At 49.9% G+C, this 26,749-nt stretch overlaps 2 protein-coding genes across 2 annotated transcripts; both read right to left on the reverse strand.

The window, feature by feature from the left end:
- Window positions 1-1,166: 1,166 nt before the first annotated feature.
- On the reverse strand, window positions 1,167-11,613 carry PEA15 (proliferation and apoptosis adaptor protein 15). Its single transcript, XM_066261673.1, has 4 exons — window positions 11,480-11,613; window positions 5,510-5,683; window positions 3,289-3,444; window positions 1,167-3,137 (listed from the first exon to the last, which is right to left on the reverse strand). The coding sequence occupies exons 2-4, from the start codon at window positions 5,679-5,681 to the stop codon at window positions 3,073-3,075; spliced, it is 393 nt and encodes a 130-aa protein (XP_066117770.1). The 5' UTR covers window positions 5,682-5,683; window positions 11,480-11,613; the 3' UTR covers window positions 1,167-3,072.
- Window positions 11,614-15,504: 3,891 nt separating this feature from the next.
- Window positions 15,505-24,855, reverse strand: CASQ1 (calsequestrin 1). Its single transcript, XM_066261674.1, has 11 exons — window positions 24,424-24,855; window positions 22,546-22,630; window positions 21,635-21,735; window positions 21,304-21,415; window positions 20,924-20,997; window positions 20,481-20,611; window positions 18,950-18,995; window positions 18,509-18,563; window positions 18,178-18,278; window positions 17,275-17,349; window positions 15,505-16,150 (listed from the first exon to the last, which is right to left on the reverse strand). The coding sequence occupies exons 1-11, from the start codon at window positions 24,700-24,702 to the stop codon at window positions 16,001-16,003; spliced, it is 1,209 nt and encodes a 402-aa protein (XP_066117771.1). The 5' UTR covers window positions 24,703-24,855; the 3' UTR covers window positions 15,505-16,000.
- Between the last annotated feature and the right edge of the window lie 1,894 nt (window positions 24,856-26,749).

A 26,749-nucleotide genomic window follows, 5' to 3' on the forward strand; every position in this document is an offset into this window, starting at 1 on the left:
GCTCACCCCTTGAGTTGTAAGAGGCTCAAGAGGAATCCTTGATTTTTCCCTTCCCTGCTTTCCTCCATGGTTTCAGGGTTGGGGAGACAGGAAATTGTTTTCAGCTCTTTACCTCAGATCTACCTCTCATTAAGTCTTGTGGGGGTTCCCAGGATGGTTCTTCTAACAAGAGACTGGCCCGTCCTTCAAACTTGACCAAACTTTGACTCCAGGAAAGGTCTTGCGGCTGCACTGTCCCAATACTGTGTGTTACAGAAGACACTTAGCTTTAGCTGCTGCTGCTGTTTTAAGCTGCTTGTCTTTATACCATCCAACCTCACAACAGCTATCTTCCTAATTATGGAAGAATATATGTAGGAAAAGACCTCCTGGGTTTGACTTTACCTTACTCACATCTGGATTGAAGGACAAGCCATTAATCTATGATTGATTAAGGTGGCTGGGCCTTGGACCACCTGTCTTATCACTGGTCACTGAATACGGAAGTCCCAGTTGAATTCTTGCCCTTACATGCTTTGGCTGCTATTTCTTTGCACTCCCAACCAGGAATTCTGCATCCTGAGACAGTCATATTCTACTAGAACCAGCCAAGAACGAAGAGATGAGGGAAAGGATGGGATTCCCAGGCACTCCTTCCTCCTGCCCCGTTTCCTAGCAGCTCAGCTGCTGTACTTCCTTTTTGAGGTCGTGAATGTGTAGGGACTGAGTGGTCTGTGTTCCTGTTGCTAACGGGGTGGGTAATGGAGTGGGCTAAAACCCCTGCACTCTGGAATTTGTTGTGTATTTTCTCTTAGTAAAACTTTCCCCCACCCCTCCCCAACTGCTGCTCTGTGTGATATGTGGGCCATTCATTTGTGACGAACTATTTTTGCTCCTTCCAATATAGGTGCCTGGCCCTGCCCTTATTACAATTCTACAAAGTCCAATCTGGGATATCCATGGTTCCTGTGCTTGGGCTTCAGCTGGAGACTAGGAAATGGAATAGACCCCACAGCTCAGAATATAGAGGAGATTGGGGAGGGGAGTGACACTGTTAGGGGTGTTTTCCTGGCCTCTGTTCAGGCTGCAGTCAGGGATTTGGGGGTAAATACTGCTTCCCCTCCCTTCCCAGCCATTCAGAGGCTCCAAAATCCTGATCACTCATATAAATTCTAGAATCAGTCAGATACAGTTAGAGTCAATCACCTTTATTCCAGGGTTAGAACAAGGCCGTGCACACTACACAGAGGAGCACAGGATGGAGCAGTCTCACAGCAGCACAGGGGATAGGAGGGGTTAGGGTTAGTCTTTTTAGATTATTTTGCCTTATGGAAAAATTACTAGACTGCTGAAAATGACCCTGTCTGTCTTCTCCCCGTCTTATCCTCCCTTTTCAAAGGAAGACCCCTATTCATTCACATTCATATTCATTCTCTCACTCTCTTGCTCTCAAATAACATATCCTGACTGGAAAGACAATTCATGCTCATTACCCCTCCAATTCTACAAGTATTTCTCTCTACTTGAGGGAGAAGCCAGACAGGGCTGGGGGAACTGGGAGGGTCCTTTAAGGCAAAACTGTGGAGTACTCCAGGTGTAGGTGTTAAGGCAGGTGTCCCCAGCAGCGGCCAGAGGGGCAGGCGGGCTGGGCTTGGAGTAGAGGGCGCTCTTACACCGTTCTGCTCGCTTCCCTCTTTCAACAGCCAGCCCTCCCGTCCCATTCGAGTTTTGCTTCCACATCCTAAAAGCTCCTAACTTAAACTTTCTCTAAATAGTCTCTTGAGATTGCATGTGAATTTAAAGTTAAAAAAAAAAGTTTTGACTTTGTAGCCATTTGACTGCCACTCCCTTCATTGTGGCATTCCCCTCCACCCCCGCTCTGGCCTAGACAATAAGTTAATGACACCACAAAAAAGGGCAGACATGGCAGTGTGGGTTTAATATACATATATGTAGAATATATATGTACACACAGTTAGCACGGTCAGGGTGGGGACAGGCAGGAGGCTGGGGTCACTGTACTCTAGCTATTTGGCTAGGAGGTGTTCATAAGCCCAAGGTGCCAGGATACTAAAAGAGAATGGTTACCCAGTCCCTTCCTGAATTGAATTGGGGGTCACTGCAAAGGAAAACACTGTAGCTCTTCCCTTCTTTTGGAGTTGGGGTGTTCTAGACCAGGGAAAGAAGGAAAATTTCATACAATAACCACTCTGGGACCCTAATAGTTGGGGGCAGAACTGAAGTTAAAACCTAAGGATCTCATTCCCCTACCTCCTGGGTTTGGGGTCAGTATGTGCAACAGTCTGAGCAGGAATAAAGGGGTGGAAAAGGGGCCCTTCTCTCTACCCCTTAGCTCCATCTTAGGCTCAGTGGGCCATTCTCCCAGCAGTCTCTCCAGAGCAGATGGGGTGGGGGTTATCTAATGCTGGGTGCTCTGCTGAGTTAGAACTTTGGGGCCAGGAAAGGATCCAGTGGTCTCTGTCATTAGATCCTTGGCTCATACCCATCTTAGGCCCATACGAGGGGAACAGAGAGGGACCAGCTGGTCCCTAGGCCCTTCAGCCTGAGGAATAGCTGGAAAGGACTGTAGCCAGCCCAGCATGAGGAGTGAACACTGAACTCTGGCTTCTCTTTGTCCCTCTCAGGTGGCTGTTGGGTAGCCTCCACCTTCCCTCCCACTGCTTCGTATTAGATCCACCTGCCTCTCCTGTGTCTTGCCCCCCACCTTGGCTTCTTAATGTAGGAAAATGCAGATCCTTTCTGCTCTCACTTGAGGGATGTGGGGGAAGAGTGGAGGAAGGGAAAGTAGGAGGAATGTGTCTATTTCTGTGTTCATAGTTTCCCTAGAGTGGGAAAACAGCCCTCCCACCCCAGCCTCTGATCCCCAGCCCCTCACAAGGAAGAGGAGCTAGATGAGCTAGACATGTAGACAGACAGCCAGAGCGTGCGCACACGCACGTGCGCAGTAAGGGGGTTAGGACCAGGTTAGTAAGTGGGTAGGTTTGGGGGGGGGTTGCCCTTGCCCCCTCCCTTGGAGGCTGGGGGAAGGAAGTGGTTCTGTGGAGGTCCAACCTTCCTCTTCCTCCCCCTTATTCAGGCTTTCTTCGGTGGAGGAGCCAATTTGATGATCTCTTCCTCAGAGGGCTGCCGGATAATGTCTGGGGGCAAAAAGGGACGTGTCCAGGAACAGAAGTTGTGGGAGAGAGGCCCACTGAGCATCAATTAGCCTTCATGCTCCTAGAATCTAAGCACTCCAAGGATCAGCCATGGGAAGGGGCAGAAGTGCACAGTCAAGGCATGACCACTTACCTTTGTACTTCTTGGCACTGGGAATACGAGTTAGCTTGGTGTCCAGCTCATCCTCCTCAGAGATCTTCAAAACACGGGTTCTGTAGTCAACTACCATAGTGAGTAGGTCAGGACGGCGAGAGATCTCAAAGATGTGCTCAATGTAGGAGAGGTTGTCTGAAGCAAGGCAGGAAAGGCTGGTCAGAGCTAAGCTGTAGAGATCAGCTTCCCCCTTTCTATAAGACCAGGCTTCTGGAACCAGGCCGAATTGTTCCCATTTGTTACCGGAGAGGGCAATAGAAGAAGAGCTATCCAAGAAAAGAAAGCTAAGGCACCAACCTGACTGATGGTGAAGCAGTGGATAGCATGTCTGCCTGGGATGCTGAGGTCCCAGGTTCGAAACCCTGAGGTCACTAGCTTGAGCGTGGGGCCTTTGACATGATCCCATGGTCACTGGCTTGAGCCCAAAGGTCGCTGGCTCAGCTGGAGCCCCCAGTCAAGGCACATATGAAAAGCAATCAGTGAACAACTAGAAGTGCCACTACTACAAGTTGACACTTCTCATCTCTCAAAAGAGAAAAAGCTAAGTCACCAAACAGTAGTACCGATGACTGTTCCCAAGAAGGGCAGATGAGGGATTTAGGTTAAATACCACTGACTGTGCTGGGAGGGGGGCAGAATAAGAAAATTAACTGACGGCCCTGACCGGTTGGCTCAGCGGTAGAGTGTCGGCCTGGCGTGCGGGGAACCCGGGTTCGATTCCCGGCCAGGGCACATAGGAGAAGCGCCCATTTGCTTCTCTACCCCCCCCCCCCTTCCTCTCTGTCTCTCTCTTCCCCTCCCGCAGCCAAGGCTCCATTGGAGCAAAGATGGCTCGGGCGCTGGGGATGGCTCCTTGGCCTCTGCCTCAGGCACTAGAGTGGCTCTGGTCGCGGCAGAGTGATGCCCTGGAGGGGCAGAGCATCGCCCCTGGTGGGCGTGCCGGGTGGATCCCGGTCGGGCGCATGCGGGAGTCTGTCTGACTGTCTCTCCCCATTTCCAACTTCAGAAAGAAAAAAAAAAGAAAAAAAGAAAATTAACTGACCTTTCAAATACTCAACACCCACCCTGTCCCTCTTCCACTTTTCCTCCAAGTAAGCTTCAGAAGAAATTTCCTGGTAACATGTAGGACTGAAGAAAATTATGAATGAAAGAAGGCACAGCCATGACCAGTGGAGGATTTCCATGACGTAGCCAGTTCTAGGAGACTGTAGGTGCCCTCTGACCTTTTCCCTGGCCCTTCCCCTTTGACTACTGCAGTGGTCTAAATTAACATCCTTCTCAGCCTGGCTCTCCATGCTCCACTCAGATTCTTCACTTATCAAATACCCTATCACTGAAGGCCCTTCACAGCCTTAACTTAACCTTTTCAGTCATTTCTAAACATACCCTATGTCCCAGGAAGCAAAGCAGGACTTCTTTCTTTTTCAACACACCAGACACTCCCACCTCTGTGACCTGGCCTATCATGGCCTCCTCTGGCTCCTGCCTTTGAAATCCCACTTACCTTTCAGGATCATCTTCATAAATCAATTCCTCCCTAAAGCCCCTCCTGGATCAGCGGTCTCTCAAAATCTTAGAACTTGTTTTATTTTAAATTTTATCACTTTCAACTTCTATTTTAATGTTCTGTTAAATACAACAATAGCACAATCGTATCTGAGTAATGATTTTTACTGACAAGGAACATATGGAAGAATATAAACCATGCCCCTAGAGCCCCTCCACTCTTAGATCATCTCAGTTTTGCCCTGCCTTATCAGACAAGAAAGCACGGGCCCTGGCCAGTTGGCTCAGTGGATAGAGGTTCGGCCCGGCGTATGGATGTCATGCGTTTGATTCCTGGTCAGGGCACATGAGAAGTGACCATCTGTGCTTCTCTCTCCCTTCTATCCCTCCTCTCCCTCTTCCCCTCCCGCAGCCAGTGGCTCAACTCGTTCCAGCATTGGCCTGGGAGATGAGGATAGCTCGGTTGGTCTGAGCACATCAACCTCAGGTGCTAAAAATAGCTCAGTTCATTCAAGCATGGGCCCCAGATGGCAGCTGCTAGGTGGATCCTGGTCAGGCACATCTCCCCTGCCTCCCCTTCTCATTTAAAAAGAAAAGAGTACAGAGGTGTATAGGAGCTTGGAGTTCATTTCTATTTGGTGAATGAACTGAGCCTCAGAAGGCTGCTGGCAGGACGGCTTTGTCCCCTCCCCACCTTTGTCCAGCTTGTTGTGGCTCTCCAGGAAGCTAAACCAGGCACTGCCCGTTGTGATCTCCTCACTCTTCTCACTGGGGATGTCCTCCTTGCAGGCTGACTTGAGCTGCTCTAGATCTTCAAGGGTGATGTTGTTGGTCAGGTCCTGGAGAAGGGTCCCATATTCGGCCATGACTGGGGTTGGGAGGAACAAAGGGAGAGGAGGAGGCTGAGCTTGAAGTATGGAATCTGGTTCACTCACTGGTCCTTTCCACACCCTCCTCTACCCTACCAGGCAATTGCCTAGAACATGAAGGTTGGGGAGAGCCAGGGCTGGAAAGAGAAAAGACAGAAGGGAGGGGGCAGCAGACAGGAAGATACTGGAAGCTAGGGACCAGGCTGGAGCCTGGAGTGACAAGTTACACTGCCTCCCCCCATCTTTTTTCTTCCTTTTTACCCCTCTAACTGTAACCCTGGCAACAGCTCCCCAGACTGAGGAGGCGGTTACCATAGCAACCTGCTCATGAGTTTCTCACCAGCTGCCTCCATGCCCCCCCCCCAAAGAGTCACCTCACCCACCTGCAAACCATCCTCACCCCAGCAAAACAAAAAACAAAAAAATCACTCCAAAACCATGACCACAGGGATAGGCTTGCTGTGGTAGTGAGAAGCTAAATAGCAGGGGCTGGAGGTGGTTGGCTGGATCTTGTTTTCTAGCTTCCATTTTCACCCAGAAGCAAAGCGGTCTCTCAACACCCCACCACCCAACAAATGACTCATTTTGGATGGATGACTAGTTGCTCGGTCTAATGGTCCCCTGGTCCCTCTTTGCTCAGCCCTGTATTCAGTCATTAGGGTTCAGGGCATGGGGGCAGAGAGGGGAAGCAACAGGCCACCATCACCTTCTGTGGAGACCATTTTCTCTCGGTTGCTGTGGGTCCTCCATACAGCCCCCTCTCCTAGTCTTTGTGCTGTGTTTTCAGCCCTAGCGCCCAAGAATACCAAGTGGCTGGCTCTGGCCTCCTGCCCAGTTCCCAGGCTTGGCTGGTGGCAGGAGGAAGAGGTTTAGATGTATCATTGGGAGAGTCTGGCAGGACGGGGGCTGCCACTCCTGTTTGCATCAACATCTGACTGGCACTTTCTTAAGCAAGGCCTCCCAAAAGGGGTTGGGCAAGGCTAGATCTCACCTAGGCTTTTACCCCACCCTTCTTTCATGAAGCACTGTAGGTGAAAAGTAAGAACATTCAAGGCTACTCACTAGGATAAGAACTTGCTAAAACAGGAAGAAAGAAGGTCAGACCTTAGGATGAACTTCCTGGATTTGATAAAATGTGAAACTCTAGTGAGTTTAAAAAGGGGGCTTTGTTCTCACAATCAGTTTAAATTTTATAATCAGAAAAGTAATGCATTTTTAAAACTAAATTATGTCATAGACATTCTTTGGCTAGACCAAAGACTGCAACAAGGAGCTAAATGACCTTGTACTTGACTGAGACTGCTCCCAAATCACACTAGCAGTGGGCTGGGAAGGTGACCGAAGGGGGCTGGTTGACACTCCCTATTTTCCTTGTTTCTGGCCTATATGCAGGGAAACTGAGGCAGAGAAGCATGGCATAGTAAAAGGCAGGGAACCCCAAAGTCCCCATTTCCAGCCCCCTACTTGCACCAGAGCAAGCCAGCCTTCCTTGGTGGCAGGCAGTGTGACACACATACACAATGATCCAGGCAGCAGGGCCAGCATGACCCCACAAAGAAACAGGCACTTACAGACATGCTTCTTGCACACCCAGGTGCAACCAGACAGAAGGACCCAGCAGTAGCCCTGCCAGGCTGGGCCAGGAACAATGCTCTCTGACTGTCAGCACCAGGAACCGTCTCTGCTTGAAATCTAGGTCACAGCAGCAGGCTCTGGAGCCCAGCTGCCCCCTCCACTGATAATCCGAGGGCAGAAAAGGGGGGTGAGAGCTAAAGGGATCATGGGGAAAAAGGTCCAGAGATGAAAACAATAATGGAGGCAGGGGTGTGAGAACTGAAAAGAAATGGGCAGCATGGGAAGGAGGTAGGGTGTCTCCAAGAAGATCCCGCCCCAGTGGAGGAGACCCTCGGACCAACCCCTCAGCTGGAAAATGGAACAAAATGTAGGGTCATCCTGCCTTGCTTTCACATGGAAGAGTTTGTAAATAGATCTGGTGGGATGAAAGAAAGAGAGAGAGAGAGAGAGAGAGAGAGAGAGAGAGTGTGTGTGTGTGTGTGTGTGTGTGTGTGAGAGAGAGAGAGAGAGAATATCTCCTGGGAGGAATTAAGATTTAGGGCTCTGAATTTAAAACAGTTACAGGGGAGGTGGGAGAGGAGGGATTAATGTGTGTGAGATACCCACATAGGATGGGGGACAGTGGGGGGCTTTCTAAGAGTGAAACCTATAAGAAGAAATGGGGTGGGCCTGTTAGATTGGCAGGGGTAAGTGTGTGTGTGCCAGGGTTCCACCAGGGATTCTCACCCCTGGGTATGGACACAGGTATGGGAGGAGGTAGTGGCTCGTTCAGTGGGTGTGTGTTTGTGTGTCTGAACCAGCTGAGAGATATGTAAGAAGACAGATGACCACAGGCTCACATTTGGAGAAAAGGAAGGTGAGGGAATCCTACAGAATGGAGGAAGAGAGCTAGGGTTGGGAGAGGGAAAGAGAACAGGCTGCAAATGAGGAATCCTGGGGGGAGGGGGAACAGGGAGCAGAGCCCAGGAGAAGGCTGCCACCTCAGCTCTGGAGTTACTATGGCAACCTCTGTTCTGGGTGCCCCCACCTCAGTCATCAGGATAATGACACCACTGGATGGGAGGGCGTGTGGGGAGTTGTAAGAACAGACAACACAAAGCAGAGTAAGGCCCCTTGAGAGCGCAGGGAAAGGCAGCGGGTTGCCTCCCTCCCTGGAGAGATCCCATTTGAGGCAAGAGCAAGATAGTTTGGGGGGAGTTTTGGGGGTGTAAGGAGGTGTAATCTCCTTACATGGCCTCTGAAGTCTCACTGACCATTGTCCCTGGGGTGGTCTGGCCATGCTGGGGCTTGGCAGGAGTTTGGCTCCTTCACCCTCCATATCACTTGTCTCACTAAGACTCAGAACCCCTACCGGGCCTATGGCAGTCTCCTGCTCATCCCTAGCTCTGAGGAGTCCTCTAGATCTCTGGAGCAATGCAGAGGTTGCCTGGCTGGGTGACGCCATTCTTGGGACAGGATACCAGGGCAGGAACCAGGAACCGACGCCGAGGCTGCCAGGAAGTTAGCCCCTTCCCTCCCAGATCATTCTGTGCTCTGCTCATGGCTTCCTCACACCTTCCTTCCTTCCTTCCTTCCTTCCTCCCTCTCCTTCCAAGCTGACCCCAGGTGGAGCCCTGCCAAAGGTTGGAACACTGAAGCAGAGGGGAAGGGAGTAAGACTCATTAGATACTGACTGACCTCTTAGGGGAGCATGACAGGGACTCCGTGAGCCCTGGGGGAGGAAGGAGCAGGCTACTGGGCACCTTGAGCAGCTTAACAAAATTTCGGTGCATTCTGACATTAATTAATGATTGTCCCCTCTCCCTAGCATTTGCTTCCAAATCCTTAATAAATGTAAAAAGAAAGCCTGAGGATTAGGAGCTGCTGCCCCTCCCTCCCGAACATCTGCAGCAGCTAAAGCTGAGGGGAGGGGCCATCCCACACAACTGCAAAGACCTGAAGATCCCAGCAGTAGGCATAAGGGGGCTTGTAGGCACTCAAGTCCGTTAGTCTTGTGAGGGGGGGGGGGAGGAGAAGAAAGGTCAGTATAAGGAGCAGAAGAGTGGGGAGAGTGCAGGGTTCTTATTTTAAATTTTATCTGGCCCCCAAATTCAAGTCCTGTAGTTCATCACTAATTATTCTATCAATATCACATTCAACTCATTCCTTTAGCTTCGATTCAGCTTTTGTGTGTGATGTCTGTGGGGGTATCTTTTTTCCTATTATGAAGAATAGGACTCTAAGATTCCAGTGTCAGCCTAGGGTGACCAGAAGCAGGATACATGGGTCTTTGGATGTTCAGTTCAGTCCAAGAAGCAAAATGGGCCACCCCTGGGCACAGGGACAGTATGAAGCCCTTGGCCCTTAGTCTACGAGGGTTATCAGGAGATACTTGGCACTGGACCAGGCAGACCACCTGATGGTGAGGAAGGGGTGGGTGCATTCTCCCTTGGCTTGTGTCTCTCCCTACTGTTTTGTCTCTTCCTTATCCATTTCCTCTCTCCCCGGTCTCTCAGTTTCTCCCTCCTTTCCTTTCAAAATGGGCTTCATACTATCCCACTTGGTGGTAGCCATGAATACTTAGAACTCCCAAATTTTGTGACACAGTTTCCCCATCTGAATATACAAGCTACTATTCTATTAGGAAGGAGTAGCTTCCCTGCTGTAGAAAGATAAAAGTCTGGAAGGGAGGAGCCTGGATTGGTTGACTGCATACAGGTTGGTGATGTCCCGCATTGCACTGTATGTGAGGATCTGTGTGAGAGAGTGAGGAAAGCATGCAGGGCATGACTCTGTGGCTCGCTTCTTCATGCATGACAATACATGCACACGCGATGGGCACAGGTGTCAGGGAAGTGAGGAAGTAGGCAACCAGTGCAGTCAGCAGCCTAGGGTATCTCTGGCAATTTCCCCAACACGGTGTTTAACCACAAAGGGAAGAGCAATTAAAGCTAATCGCTCTGACAGCCTGAGGGCCAGACGGGTAGTGGAGAAACAAAACAGAGATTCAGCATGTTTCCCTAACTCCCTGTGGTTTCTCATCTCACCACATCTCACCAGCGTCCTGCTTTCCTCCTTTAATTTGAGCCTCTGTACTCCATTCCCCAGCAGTCTTCCCATTCTTCTGACCATCATCTCTGTCTCTCCCTTCCTCCCTCTCCCAGTTCCCTGACAGTGTCTCTGCCCCTCTCACACACATTCCCCTCATTCTCTCTCTCTGACTTGGGCTCCATCCTTGGCTGACTCATACCCATTCTTCTTCCTCTCCATTGCTTCCACCCCCTCCAGTACCCTTTGACCACTCTGGTGCCTAGAAACCAGCCACTCCCAGCACCCTAGGCCACCAGCAGCCCCTACTCTCCCTATTTACCCAGTTTCAGAGCACCCAGCTCATTTGCCCTCCTGTTCCTGTCTCCCTGGAGTAAGACCAAGAGTTTTCCCATCTTTTCCCACTGTTTTAAAGAAGGGCAGTCTCTGAAGCCCAGGCCTAGGAGAAGATGCCCAGAAAATTAGGGTGGACTCGGAGACAGTGTCCCCAGCTCAGCTGTTCTGTTAGACTGACGTTCTTCCAGGAGACTTGAAAGTGGAAGGCAGTGGGGTGAGGTGTGTGTGTGTGTGTGTGGGGGGGGGTGGATGTGTAGTACAGGGACGTTTGTGATCTGCTGTGTGCGAGATGTGTGGAGGAGTCACATGGGTGTGTGTCACCATGTGCTGGCGTGTCTCTTGTGTGTGTGTCCCTGTCAGTTTTGACACGGATTATATGAAACTAATCAGGGGTTTTACGTTAGCTACTTCCCTCCTCTACACCCCCAGATCCTTCCTTCCCACCGGACAAGCTGTCGCCAATCCCACCTCTTTCCCAGGTGAAGGGGAGGGGGGGCGCCAGGTACCAACGGGGCTGCTGTGAGATGAGGCCGGATTGGGCCGGGAAGGTGACTGCCCCCGAGGCGAGTGCAGCCAGAGGAGGGGAGGGGACCGCTGCCAAGCCGGCTGGGCGGGAAGCAGGCCCGTCTGACTCCGGAGCCGCTGGCCAGCAGGGTCTGGGCAGCCGGAGCCGCTCCGCCTCTGGCACAAGCTGGAGGCACCCCGCTGGGCACGGAGCCCAGGGGCCTGATCCCACGGACCCGCCCGGGGCCCCAGGTTCCCCATCAGCCCGGGCGTCCGGATCCACGCCCCCCACCCCCAAGCCCAGACTCCAAATCGGCCCCCTCCCCGCGACACATCCCCCTGGTCCCTCTCACCGCCTCGGGGCTGAGTGCGCAGGGCGCAGGCACTCTTGTGTCCCCGGTTCCTGAGCAGCGTCCGGAGCCTCCTTCTCGGCTCCCGCTGCCGCGCCGCTTCCGCCCGCGGAGCCGGAGCCCAGCGCCGCCTCACCCCACCCGGCTGACTGTGACGTCAGAGCCGGGGAGGAGCGGTAGTGGAGGGGGGCGCGACCGAGGGGATGGGGGATCTGGAAGACTCCTGGGAGGAAGGAGAACGCTGCCTTGTCCCCTAAACCTCAACACCCAATTCTCAGATTTAATTGTTTCCCAATGGGGACACTCTTCCTCCCCTGATGCTCTAAGGATGACTAGAGTGACTAAGACCTTAGGAGACACACAGAGTGAGTTAGAGTTTAGGGGTTTGGAAGGCCTTTGGCCCCTGGGTCCTCTTAGCCTGACCAATATTTGGAAAAACCTCTGCCCCCACCTGTGGGTCATGGGTCATGACTGCCGAGACTATCCAGTTGGACGGTGAGGGTGGAGGTTAGGGGAGGGGCCTGGGGGAGGGGCCCAGAAGCAATACTGAGACCTCCTTTGCTAGACCTGGAGACACAGATCTTCCTCTAAGACGAAGTCAGCCAGCTCCCCTATGTTTTGTTTTGTTTTGTTTTTTACTTTTCCCAAATATACCACCCTATTGCCTTCCCCCACCATGATGTCATTTTATGTTCTAGGGAGAAAAAAGAGCAGCAGTTAGCTCAGCATGCAAATATAGACAACTTGCTAAGCCACACAGCTCTGTCTCCTCGCTCTGCCCCTCTGCCCAGGCCCTGTTCTCACTTCCCTTCTACCCCAGGGACTTTCCTCCCACGGATTCTCAGCCAGACTGAAAGAAGGAAGGAAGAAGTGGGGAAGCATCTGTTTTCACCCCCATCTTCAACCTAAAGGGTCTGGCCTCAACTCTGGCTCTGGAAAGAGGTCTGAGCCCCATCAGTGTGTGGACCACATCTGGGACTGCCCTAGACTCCCCTCTATTTCATCCTGGTGGTCGAGACCCCTCAGGAAGTTACAAGTGAATCCTCCTGTCTAGAGTCTACACTGCCCCTAGAAGAGGCTCAGGCTCCTGCTGCTTTGTTTCACAGTCCTTCTCTTTGCTTCACCCTTTCCCCTAGCGTGCCTTGTCACTGTCCCTTTAATGATGACACCCTCATAATTTGCCTTTGTATGTATTTCCTCTGTTCTGTGTGATAGGACCAAAGCTATTTCATTGACCCATCTTTGAGACTCGGAGAAACAAAATGACTTATCTACATTAATGGAAGTTCCAGATCTTCCAAAAGCAGCAGGGGACTTGGGCTTCATGGTACCTTTACTCCTTTCTCCAGCTGGTTATGCTTCTGAGCCTCGCTGGTGTTCTTGCCTATCTTACAGGGTTCTTCTGAGACTTAGAAATAGTCCATCTTTAAGGACTGGCACAGATGAGGGCTTAAACATGGGAGCTATTGTTTAGTCCAGGCCTTCCACTGACCTATGCTGAACTTGTAAGTTCTGTGGTTAATTGTATTGGCCCAGTACCCACACTATGTATTAAACAGTTTTTAAATGGGTATAAGTTGGATGAAAACATGGTTTCCACTCTACATTTTTGCCACTTTCTTCAGGAACACTTCTTGGATTTGTCTGTGGAGGTTGAAAACTTTCCTAACCTCAGGTCTCATTCTTTCATGCTCAGAAATCCTCTAAGTCTTCCAACAACACTTATACCTGATCCATGAAAACTGTTAGTTACGGGCTTGTTCAGTTGCTTGGTTCCCTCATCCCCTCATCTTCATTCCTAACTTTTTTATAGGCACCCCAACCTGGGCTGTGCTGGAGAGAATGTGAATCCTTCCTGCCACGAACTCTGGCAGGCCCAGGTCTGGGTGACCCCCGGTGTACAAAACTCAACATCTCTCCATTCCTGTGCCTACCACTTGAGTCCATGTTCTCCCAACTTCATCCCAATTATTATAACAGTCTTGGATTATAAGAGTTGGGCTCTCTGCCTCTAGTATCTCTGTCATCTCCCCTCCCTGGATCCATCCTGCTCATCACTGCCAGGTTAAATTTTGCCCTTCCCCCCCAGCTCACAGGATTAAATTGAAACACCTGTACAGTCTTGGTCCATCCATGTCACAGCCATGTCACACTCCATGTCACAGCCACCACTTAAGCTTCTCTTTTTGTCTTTCTGTTCTCCTCTGTGTCTCCAAAATGACATACACATTCTTCTGGTGCTTTTGATGTTTTCATTGGCTGAAATAGCCCCTCCCCAACTCCTTTGACCCTAATCAAATCCCATTTTTTATTTAAGACCTAAAAAACTATTCACTTCCTTTATGAAGCCATCAAAGACCACTCTGATCTGTCTCTTCTGAGTCTATTCTATTCATTTAGTCCAGGGGTAGTCAACCTTTTAATACCTACCGCCCACTTTTGTATCTCTGTTAGTAGTAAGATTTTCTAACCGCCCACCAGTTCCACAGTAATGGTGATTTATAAAGCAGGGAAGTAACTTTACTTTATAAAATTGATAAAGCAGAGTTACAGCAAGTTAAAGCATATAATAATAATTACTTACCAAGTAATTATTATGTCGGATTTTTGCTAAGTTTGGCAGAATAAATCTTTATAAAACAACTTACTATAGTTAAATCTATCTTTTTATTTATACTTTGGTTGCTCTGCTACCTCCCACCATGAAAGTTGGAACGCTCACTAGTGGGTTGATTACCACTGATTTAGTTCTTTTTTTACCCAACAGTTATGCATTTATGAAGGACTTATTTATTTATTTATTCATTTGTGAGAGAATGAGAGACAAAAAGGGAGAGAGATGAGAAGCATCAACTTTAGTTGTTCATTGAGTGTTTCTCATATTTGCCTTGACTGGAGGGATCAAGCTGAGCCAGTGACCCCTTGCTCAAGCCAGTGGCCTTAGGCTCAAACCAGTGACCTTGGGCTTCAAACCAGTGACCATGGTATCATGTCTATGAGCCCGCACTCAAGCCAACAACCTCAGGGTTTCGAACCTGGGACCTCAGTGTCCCAGATCAACACTCTATCCACTGCACCCCACCTGTCAGGCGGGACTACTTTTTGTGTGCTAGGCCCTGTGAACACAGAGAAAAGGCCTGGTTCCTGCCTTTAAGCGGCATGCAGTCTAGTGAGGCAGACAGACATGTAAAGAAGAGCTAGGATAGAATGTGAGGTCTAGAATAAAGGTGTAGAGAGAAGGTGCAGTGTGAACCCAGAGGAGGGAACTGTGGAAGAGGCCACTTCTGGAAAGGCTTCATCGCCGACCACATGGTGGCACAGTAGACAGAGCATCAACCTGGGATGCTGAGGACCCAGGTTCGAAACCCCAAGGTCACCATGTTGAGCACAGGATCACCAGATTGAGTGTTGGATCATAGACATGACACCATGGTCACTGGTTTATAGCCCAAGTCGCTGGCTTGAGCAAGCAGTCACTGGCTCAGCTGGAGCCTCTCAATCAAGGCACATATGAGAAAGCAATCAATGAACATCTAAGGTGCCACATCTGTGAATTGACACTTCTCACCTCTCTCCCATCCTATCTGTCTGTCTGTCTCTCTCGCTCGCTAAAAAAATAAAATAAATAAAAAGACCTCAGCGCTCAGTCTTGCTGTTAAAATAAGAGCTACAGGGAGGGTGCTATCAAGCAACACATAATCACTTAATTACATATTGCTTTGTATTTTTCTTCAGTTGTTTAGTTTACTTGTTTTGATTTCCCAGTGAGGCTAATCAGCTCAAGAGTGGAGACAGACCTGGCACTCTCTGTTCTCCAAGATCCTAACAGCAGTGCTGGACAAACACCATGTGTTCAGAAAAGGCTTGTTGACTTGCAGCAGCTCCTCTGTGATAATTGCCTGAAGAGACCCCTCCCCCAGGAAGTCTCCCCTCCATTACAGCCCCTAACAAGGCACTCACACTTAATCTACCCACTCTGGCTGGCTTCCTCTTGCCATAGGGGTGAGACCTCACCAGCAGACACTTACTCAGCTGCCCCAGATCCTTTATTGTGGCCTCTCATTTGACCCAAATACATTAACAAGAGACTGCTGGGATACATCCCCAAACATAGTGCCCTCCCTTCCTCCTGGCCAGGGAGAGTACAGTCACAGGGATATAGGATTTGAGAGAATGGGGAAGAGTGGACACAGGAAGAGGGAACAGAAGAGAGATGGGGTCCCAGAGATACGGCAAGAGGAATATCACAAGAAAGCATCTTAGGGAGTAATGGAAGAAACAAATAATAGATACAGGGACATTGTGGGACTGGAAACAGAAGTCAGATGAGATAACTGGGCTGTCGTGTGGGGAAACGTAGTTCCTTTCCTCATCAGGTGAAGGGGACTGGGGTCTCAGCACTCAGCATATAAACCCCAAGGGGCTCTATGACAGAAAATAACCTAGTGTCCCTGGAGGAGCTCACAGAAAGCAGGAAGGAGCCAGAGGAGAGCAGGTGGCGTAGGGAGATGGTTGTCATAGCAACTAATCATCATCATCGTCGTCGTCATCGTCGTCATCGTCATCATCCTCTGTGTTGATCTCACCCTCCAGCACATCCTCCAGCCAGTCCTCCAGCTCCTCAGCAGAGGGCAGGTCTTCCTCATCATCCATCTCCATCCATATGCTGTCAGCCTAAGACATGGCACCAAGGAGCTAAGCCTGACTTAAGTCTTTGGACCTCTCCTACCACTCAGTGGACCTTGTACATCCCTTCTTACATCCTCTGTCCCCTCCCTTCACCTGTCAGTGGCCAGGAAAGAAGATCTGGGTTAGAACAGTGACAGTAGGAGTAGAGAGAACAGGTGAATGAACAAATAGGCTTTCTCCCTTCAATCTTTTTGCCATGCTGTTGTCAGGGTGAGCTTCCTAAAACGGACCCTCTCTAGTGTGCACCTGATGCAAAACCACTGGTGGCTCTTCATGGACTAAAGAATACAGCCAGAAGTTCTTCAGCATTCAAGGCTTTTTATAACTTGCTTTTCCTATGACTGTCCTCCGAGATCTCTAGACTCTCAAGCCATGAAAAACTGTTTGCCCTTTTCTGATCCTAATACTCATTTTCCTAATTTTGACCTTTTGCACTAACTTTTCCATTAGTTTGGAAATGACTTCTCATAATTTTCACTGTAGAACTTCTCTATATTTTATCATCTCCACTTGAATGTCATTCCTTTTAAACTCTTCTCTGATTCTCTCAAGCAGAAATCAGTCTGATTTCTGTGTCTTCCTAGCATTTTATTTATATCTTTATTAAAGTGTTTATCAGATCTGGCTTGGTAGTTAATGGAATGACTGTCTCCCTAATTAGATTGAGAATTATACAAAAGCAGAGACTGTGGCTTATCTAATTCAACTCAACAAACATTTTTAAAGCACCTGTCATGTGTGAATGAGATTTCTGCCCTCAAAAAGCTTCAAGTCTACTGGAAGAGACACACACGGTACATAAATAGCTATATGAAAGTCATGTTCTCAATGCCAAATGGGCTTTGAGAGTTCTAAGTTAAAATGAATCCAAGTGGTAGATCTGGAAAGACTACATGGAGAAGAGAATATTTCAACTGGGGCTTGAAGGATGAGCAGCCAATTCTAACAGGTGGAGACGGCCATGTAGCTCTCCCTCTATCCAGCCATTAGACTGGGCGTGTCTGATTCTTCTGGGAAGAACTCAACTCCTCCTTAGCAGAACCGAGGAGGGCCAGCTATTCTGAGAAGCAGAGTTGGGGGTGAAATGAGGGTGAGGGAAGGAAACTTACATCAGTAACGTTGACGACTCCTATTTGTGGGGCCGACAAGTCGATATCAAATGTCTTCTCCCAGTAAGGAACCAGCTGTGGAGAGATCACATGGGGCAATGTAATGGAGTTGAGGAACACCTCAGTCCAGGAGGGTGAGAGGGTCGGCACTGGGATAGAGGTAGGACACTAAGAACCTATAGCCGATGGGGGATGGGTCCACCTACAGGACAGGACCTGAAGGAATAGGTAGAGCTAAGCAGTTAAAGGGTAGAAATCCCGAAAGGAAAGTATCAAGTGGAACAACTAGGGACATTGACTCCTCCTTTCTGAGAAAAATCAGATAGGAAACCCCTGTCCTGATTCTGGATCTGCTGCTGAGTGACCCTCTGACTTTGGGCAAGTCACTTCTCCCGGGTCCTCAGTACTACTCTAAACTAAGGTAGTAATACCTGGTAATTGCCAATTTCCTCACAGTTCAGTTTATTCATTCACATAGTCTTTTAACAATGAGTGCTGGGTGTTGGGGATTGAGCTGGGACAAAGCCGTCCCCTGAGACAGGGAAACTCTGTGCTTCGATTCTGTGATTGTAAACACGTACACCCATGTGCAGTGTTAATATGTCCATCTCCACCCCAAAACTCTGGTTTTCTCTAGAAGGAGTCAACCCTGGGCATACGATTTCCTGCCCAGCTTCTGCTTTGGGAGTCATGTGGGTGATGTCCCATGTAGTTCACTTCCAATCCTGCTCCCTTTTCTCAGGCTCTCTCCATGCCCTCAGTGTCCTGGAGCATGAAGTAGGCCTATTCTCCCAGGACCCCCAGCGAGGAGATGGGGTAAGAACTCTGAAACAAGCTCCCCTTTGAAAGTGCCCCAGTCTAGGTCCTGCCGTAGGACAGCTGAGCCTGAGCAGTGCCTCTTACCAGGGGGAAGTCATCAGGATCAATCCAGATGATGCTAAGATCAGGGTTTTCAGTGTTATCTTGGGCCACAGCCTTGAGAGTCTCTAAGAACTCATAGCCATCTTAGAGGGAACATAAGGAGAAGTATGAGGTGGGGTAGAGTAGGGGACACAGAGAACACAGAGTCCAGCTCTCTTTCCTCACCTCCCACAACTCCACGTCTAGTCCCAGGCCACTTGCACTCTGAGAAATACCTCCCAAGTGAAGCTTATACTCTAACAAACAGCCCTGCCTCCCCCTTTCACCAATCTGTGTCCACTCTGCCCTATCCAGTCCAGCGTTCCTCCCTCACCAGGATCAGCTTCCTCAGCAAAGGCCACAATATGGATTCCATCCAGATCGTCCTCCTGTTGTGGGGCAAGGAGGAGGGCCTTAGCTATACTCACTGAAGTCAGAGACCCCAGAACAGACCCTAGATCTTCTTTGAACTTGACTTTTATGAAAATTCAGCTTCTGGATCAGGTATATTATTGTAGTGGTGACAGTGTCCCATTCAGCTCCAGGGCCCCATCTGGTAAACCCTTCAGCCCCAGAACTTGTGGCTCCTCCCTTGTCATCTTCATCAACTTCTATGTGATACATTCTCCAGAACACCCCCCCCCCCCCGCCTTTGCTAGTGCATTGTATTTCCTACAAGCAAGGTAGGAGGAACAGCAGGGTGGGATGTTACTAGGACTTGACTCTGCAGCCACCTCTGCTCCCCCAGGGCCTGGCCTTGTCTAGGGGTACTCACCCATGTCTCATACATACTCTCAGGCTTCAGTTTCCTCAGGGTCGATCTAGAACAGACAGAGAGTCACTCCTCAGTGAGTGAGAAGGCCGCCTTCCCCAGAGGGTCCCCATAGCAGAAGCTGCCCCGGGTCATGCCTAGGAAATGGACACCTTATAATCCGGAACAAAGTCATTTGGCAAAGTCTAAGCTCTGGGCATCAGGACCAGATCATCGTATGGTTTAAACAGGTGGGAGAATGGAGGATGGGCAAGGAAACTGCAAAAGAGGCTTTTGGGGAAAGGTAAGACCTGGACATCTGAGTATTCCTTTGTTCATTATTCACTAATTCATGCATTCATTCATCCATTCATTCACTCATTTATTCAATAAGATTTGGTGCTGAGATGTTCTAAGCCCTGTGCTAGGTGCTGTGTAGATAGAGATAAATAAGCAAATACATTTCTGCCCTGATGAAGAGGATCATAATCTAGAGCAGTGGTAGTCAACCTGGTCCCTACCGCCCACTAGTAAGCATTCCAGCTTTCATGGTGGGCGGTAGTGGAGCAACCAAAGCATAAATAAAAAGATAGATTTAACAATAGTAAGTTGTTTTATAAAGATTTATTCTGCCAAATTTAGCAAAAATCTGACATAAAGTACTTGGTAAGTAATTATTATATGCTTTAACTTGCTGCTGTAGCTCTGCTTTATAAATTTTATAAAGTAAAGTTACTTCCCTACTTTATAAATCATCATTACTGAGGAACTGGTGGGTGGTTAGAAAATATTACTACTAACAGAGATACAATAGTGGGTGATAGGTATAAAAAGGTTGACTGCCTCTGATCTAGAGGAAGAGTGAGAGTGTGGTTAACACTGATGAGAGTATTTCCAGCTGTGAAGTACTGTGAAGGAAGAGAACTCCATGTGAATTTATGGCAGGTTTTCTCAACCTCAGCACCATTGACATTTGGGGCAGGTAATCCTTTGTTGTGGAGGCTGTTCTGTACACTATAGGATGTTTAACAACATCCCTGGCCTCTGCCCGCTAAATACCAGCAGTACTCTCCCCAATCAAAAATCTCCTCAGACATTATCAAATATCTCCTGGAGGGCAAAAATTTCCCCCTACCTCACTCATCCTGTCACCCCATTGAGAATCATGGAGTAGGGTAATGTCTGAGAAAGATCATAGGCCATATCTGGGTTGGAATCCAGTCTGACACTTACTGCCTATGGAACCTCTTTATTTGATGTTATTTAAAGGATTAATTATAATAATATAGAAAGCACACTTCAGTTTCTAGCAGACCATGTGCACTCTACACTCATTACCACCCACAGTACATATTTATGGAGGAAATTCTACGTGTAAGGGTTCAGGGCTGGTTAGCCTGCAAAGTAGTGTGGAAAAGGGTCAGCGTATCATGACCTGGCACCCAGAAGTGGGTTATCTAAAAGTGAGAGCAGCCTCCTGATTGGCTAAGTTTCCTCCAGCCCCCGTCACAGATAGGTGTTTGAGCCCTGCTCACAGGTTTGGCCCTGCCCCTACCTCTTATGCTCTTCCACAAAGTTGACAATCTCTTCTTTGCTGTTGGGCTTGTCCGGGATGGTCACAGGCTCTTCCATGAAGGCTTCATAGAAATCAATCTCATTCATCTTCAGGGTCAGCTTCTTTGCCACCTGTGGGGGTTGGGGTGGGGTAGGGGATGCAGGTCATGGTGAGAAGCAGTATTATGGGGGAGCCAGTAGGACAGAGTGAGATAACATCACTGCCACTGTGACACTGGACAAGTGTCTTTACTTTCCTGGGCTTTGGTTGGGCATGAGAGGAGTGGGTTAGATAATCTAAAATCTTTGGGTTGGGAAGGCCTGAGGTGAAGGTGGGAAGGATGGTGCGTGGGGAGAGAACAGGTTCCCATAGGTTCTGGCAGAGGGGTTGGAGAGCTGCTGAGGAGGCTGAGAGAAACCCAGTTATGCTCTGGGGTGGAGAACCTTGCTGTCGAAGGTGGCGAAGAAGGGGATGTACGGGTGGAACTCCTCCGCCGCGTCCTCGTAGACCCTGTAGTCTGAAGGGGGACACAGAGTCAGTCTCTGGGAGAGCAGGGTGTGCTAGGGAGTCCTCTCCTCTCCCTCCCTAGTTCTTCTTTGGCAGGTGGGGTTTATTCTGAGACCCACCCCTCTAGTCCTCTGAGAGTGACTAGTACATGTGGTGGGGGGAGGTGGAACGCTGGAAAGAGGAACCCCTGGAGTGCAGAGATTAGAGCAGTTAATGGAGATGACTGTGGCAAGAAGAGTCAGGAGATAGACAGACCATGACGTGGGCTAAGAGGGGGATCCAGGAAGGAGAACCGTGGAGTCTGAGGGTTACCCACGCTCTGAGTCTTTGCTCTTGAAGTAGCCAATGAGTTTGATCTCATCCTCGATGTTCTCAAATGCCTGCAGCTCTCGTTCACCCTCAATCAATTCCACAGGGTCCTCTAGGACCTGGAAGATCAGGGACATGGAAGAGAGTGAATTTCTGTCTTCACTGGTAGAAGCAGGGAGAAGGATGAAGGAGATGGGGCTGGGGAACAGGAGAAAGGGCCTCGCTGGGGTGTGTGTGTGTGTGTGTGTGTGTGTGTGTGTGTGTAAGGTTGGGGTTGGTCAGGGATGGGCATAAAGTCTTAAAGCAAGTCCATTAGGTCCAAGGTAATGAACTCTCACATCAAGCAGGAACTCCACTAGGGTGTCAGCAGAAAGCTCGCCATCATATTCAATGACTTCATCTCCCTTGAACACATAGATGCTGTCCTCTTCAGTTAGTCCTAGGGAGTGGGCCAGAGGTAAGCCATGATCCTAACATTCCCACATCCAGGGCCACAGTCCATTCCATAATCCCACCAGACCCCACATCTCCCTTTACTTCCCCAGCTCTTGCTCACCTCCACTGCCCCTTCGTCCTATACTCCTGGTGTCTATCCCCTGGATTTAGCCAGGGAAGCTACCCTGGACCCAAGGGGCTCTCCAGGGAGAATGTGGGATCAGGTGGAGGTGTTGGGGAGTATGTAGAAAGATATAGACTCTAGCAAGATTTCTCTTTCTCTGTTTGCCATACTGGAGGGAGATACTCATGTTACCTCCTCTGAGGACTCCAGTGGCCAGTTGCCAATTCAGCCTTTTAACTTTCTGCTGTTACTGACCAGATGACATCATCACAGACTACCCCTCCCCACCTACATCTGATGTCCAGTCTCAGGCATGTGTTGCCCCCTGGTGGCCAGTGCTGTAATACCTAGCCACTGCTCTGGATGGGGAGGAGTGCAAAGAGGAGTTTGCTGAGGCCTCTCCAGTACCACCTGAGTTCCCAGATTACCTTTCTTCTAGCATCTAGCCCTGTTTTTTAGTTATCTAAAAAAAATATGAATAAGGTCATGTCCACCTCTTTCTGGGATTTGAGCATGGGTCTCCATAAAGAGTAAAAGAGAGGCCAGAACCCTTAGCTATATAACCCTTCCAATTTCAGCATTTTCTCTCCCTTTCAGAACAGGCCTGGTGGAGTTCTTACCCTATACAAGGGCTGCCCGTCCAGTTTAACACGCCAACCTCCCCTCCTTGTGCTCCCGCCCTGCCCTTACCTAGTTTCTTGGCTACAGCTGCATCCTTCTCAGAGTCCACCATCCCGAAGCCAACACCCTTGTCTTCTAGGACTTGGGCTGCTAACTGCAGGGAGGGTTAGGGTAAAGTCAGCTCGTAATTCTTAGTAACCCTTAACCCCCATCTTGCTCCCAAGTTGGGTCATTTGGAATGCAGGGAATTGAAGAGTTGATCTTGACGCTGTGCAAGGACCCACCCAGAATTATCTCCACTTTCCCTACAAGCCCACCCGTTAGTTCTCTAGCTCAGTTTTAATTTCTGAATGTTTATTGCTTGTTTGCAATGTGCTTATTATGTTGAACTTTGAAGCACTATACCTGATACTCCTGTTTCCCCAGGAACACTGGGGATGCTGGCTTTAATGAAAGTGAGGCCCTTCCCTTGCTCAGGGCTGAACCCATGCACTCCACGTCATCAAAGGCCATGCCCACCATGGAGTGATGTCCCTGGGGTTCTCACAAGTGACCCACAATGGGAAGAATTTTGGAGAGTAGGAGGGTAGTGGGTGGGGGGGTTCTGGTCACATTGCTGGTTAGTGGGGAATTCCTGAAAGCTTAGAGTAGAGGTCACTGTGGCCAGCATTCATTACCCTCAAAGCGGCAGAGACAGAGACTAGAGGTGAAATGGGCCGGGTTCTCCTCAATCAGATAAACTTTCCCCGTTCCCCTCTACCTCAGCTTGTCCTGATGCCGTGGACAGTCACTACTCAGGTCCCTACCCCTCAGCCTGCCAGCTGGGCTCTCAACCCCGACGTACTCTACCTTGGGCATGGTTTGCAGCTTAACCCCACCTAACACACACTCGGCTCCTGGAGGCTCAGGAGGATGAGAAAGGAGGCAGTTGGCGGGTGGATGGCCACGGATGCTGAGCACTCGGGATAAAAATACTCAGCTCATTAATCAGATGGTGGGTTCCAGCACCTGGCAGGGGCACAGAGAAATGAGAGCCTGCGGTCCTGCTGTCTCGCCCTGAAATCCTCCAAGCTCTGGGTGAGCTGGGGCCTATCTGTACTGCCATGATGGAGAAGGGGCTGCTGAAGCTTGGACAAGGAGCCGCTAACACATGCCAGCTCCTGGAGGGGCGTGTGTGACTACATCACCCTGTCATCCCCAAATACAGGGTTTCTTTTGTTTGTTTATTTTGGTCATAATAGCCCCTCTTGTCTTTGGGCCTGAAGTCATCTTGGGAGTAAGGAGAATCTTCCCACAAAGAGAAGTTGGGGAAGTCTCATCGAGCCACAGAAATTTCCTGATCAGAATATCCAGCTTGATCCCATCCATAGGGGCAGACGGAGAGTTCGGGAGGGAAGAACAGGGAGGGACTGAGACATGTGGGAGGCACAGGGGTCTCTAGTCAGCCTTCAGCCGTGAAATAAAGGGCATGCAAGTAGGCTGTTAATAACATTTAAATTTATCCTCAGTTTAGGTCTCTTTGGGGTGCTGTTCCTGTAGTGTATGAGGGGGGCAGTTCCTGGTTGGGAATGTAGATGAGGGTGCAGTACACTACACTGTAGTTCTCCCCCTTCTGAGGAACCTTTTTTCTTTTGTACCCCCTCCTTCCAAGGACACCCCAGTCCTAGCCAAAACTAGTACTACCAGCCTCCTATAGCATGGAGGAGACATTGGTCACAGTCCCCTTTCTCCTGAAGTTGCCCGACTACAGTGGTACTTCTGGGTCCCTAAGTCTCTGTTTCTCATTTGGCTGAGACCATATGCCATTTGAGTTCTGTTGGTCAAGACAGGGGTCCTGCCACACTGTCCCTGGCCCCAGATCATCCCACCCTCAAGGCCTATGTGGGGTTGTAGGACGGGGGAGTTCCAGAGAGGGGCTGGATTTTCTCGGCAGACCCCAGCACTCACCTCCAGGATCAGCTCCTCCATCTCAAATTGTCTTTGTGAGGCCTTGTCGTCCTCCGGGGGCTCATGGTAGAGCAGTGCCAGCACCTCATACTTCTTGAACACGTTCTTGTAGTTCTTTGCGTTGACATTGACCACTCGGTCCACGCCATCATACTCGGGGAAGTCCAGCCCATCCTCCCCCTGCACCCCTGACTCAGGTGATCCTAGCACCAGCAGTAACAGCAGTGACAGCCGCAGGCCCAGCATAGCTCTGGCCCCCGTCCTGTCTGCAGAGCGCATGGAGGCAGTGAGATCTGGGTTGTCTCTCCTGGTCCAGAAAAGGTTCGCTGGGGTAGGGAGGAACCCCTGGGTGCTGAATCCTGAGCTGGGGGCTTACAGTGGGGGTGGGGTGGGGAACGGCCTAAGGAAGTGGACAGAGGACACTGCTGGGTCCTGGAGACACTGTCAACAGAGCCAAGAGAAAAAGGGTCAGGAGGAGGAATAGGAGCAGGGGGCGGGGAGGGAACCCGAGCTGCCCCTGAGATTGGCACCTCTCGGCCCCACCTGGTCTTGTCTAAATATGTTTCCAAAATTGGCAGGAGAGATGGGTAACCTTCTGAGGCCAGGACAGCTCCATGAGACTGGACCCTCCCACCTCCTGCACCTCTCCCCAGTCTCCCAGAGCTTTCTCCCCCTCCCCTCCCCACCATGTCCAAGGCTCCTCAGCCTCTGTCCCCACACTAGCCTAAGGACTCATCACCATATTAAGAAAGGAAAAAGCCAGAGCTAAAAATAAGACCAGATGAGTTGGAGGTAAATGAAACTAGGGTTGGTGCAGGGGGGACTTAGGGTAATTAGGAGAACTGAAGGCAAGGGGACTCAGAGAGAAGGAAACAGGGGTGTCAGAAGTTAAATTCATGATACAGGAGAGAAGGAACAAGTGCTGTATTAAATCTAAGTCCTAAAGCCTGGAATCCCCTCCAGGTGAAGTCTGTTTCTTTAATCCAGTAGAGAAGAGGGATCAATAAAAATGCACCCCCCACAACACTTCCCTTTAAAGAGCCAGGACCAAGGATGAGGTCACTCTCTGAATAAAAGATGGAGCCGTGTCCAGGACTGGAGACCTGGCTCAGCTCCAGCTGGTTTCCTTTGCTTCCCTCAACACTCCTAATTTGGGAAGGCATGAGGCGGCCAGGCGTGGGGAGGGGAGTGCTGGCCATGTTTGTTCTGTAGAGATGTGCATTTGGGGTTCCTCTTCCCATGAGGAAGGGGAAAGGGGAAAGTTTTTGGCTGCTGCCTCCTGTTGTGCTCTCAACTCTGATCCTGTGGGACTCCATTTTCTGGGCACAGTGGAGCAGGAGGGTCCCCAGGCTGAACGATTCCAAGGAAAGCGGTGAATAGCAGTTATTCTCATGTCTTTGATGAGGAGGATCAGGTGTAAACACTAAGGGAAGATTTAACACTGGGAAATCATGAAGAGATGGGCTGTGCGCCCTGCGCGAAGGATGTAGATGAATTTTCCACACCTGAGAGACAACCAGAGTTGGAGGGGAGGAGCTCTAACTTTCTGGAGCCGTTTGGAGGTGAGGGCCAAGTGGAGGAGTTTAGCTCTGAGTCCCTAGAAAGCACGGACCCTCTTCATGGCCCTCCAGGCCCCTTACCATTTACAGGTAAAACGAGGCATGAGGGAGACCATGGAGGGGCTAGGTCAGAGTCAGAAACCCCCAACCCCACCCTGAGATACTTTTGATTTTGAAGTGACAGTGTTTATTTTGCACCCAGTAAGTGGCATGAAATTCTGTTAGAGAAGTAACTTTCCCATACTTCCCCGGGGCAGATCTTGCTGGTTAAGGCAGGCAGGCCGCAGAAAATCTCAGGATCGTGGCAGGGATGGGTCCAAGAGGAACAGCTGTCACTGGAGCAGGAGAGTTCAGAGCTAGGCTAGGCAGGGCACACTGGAGCTGAAGAGACCTCAGAATTCATCTCCTAGTCTCACAGGAGAGTGACTAATGTGGGGCACACAGCCCCACAACCAGAGCAGACAGTGAGACAGGTGGGCAGACCCATCCAAAAGTAGATGACCTAGATGACGTTCAGCCCTGATTTCTCACTTCTGCTGTATGCTGGGGGCGGGGAAACATTCGGACAGAGACGTTGGAACATTAGACTTGTCCATGATGAATCTGACCTTCTGTACCCCCCAGAGTGTGAAATGGGAATAAATGGTGGCTTACGCCTGCTCCATTTCCTCATCTTCTCCTGCAGCGACCAGACTTTTCATCCCATCCCGCCCCCTCTCTGCCCTTGGCTCTTCAGTTCCACCGTCTGCTTTCCAGTAGCTGGAGCC

The sequence above is a fragment of the Saccopteryx bilineata genome, chromosome 2, assembly GCF_036850765.1.
Source record: "Saccopteryx bilineata isolate mSacBil1 chromosome 2, mSacBil1_pri_phased_curated, whole genome shotgun sequence".
Lineage (NCBI taxonomy): Eukaryota > Metazoa > Chordata > Mammalia > Chiroptera > Emballonuridae > Saccopteryx > Saccopteryx bilineata.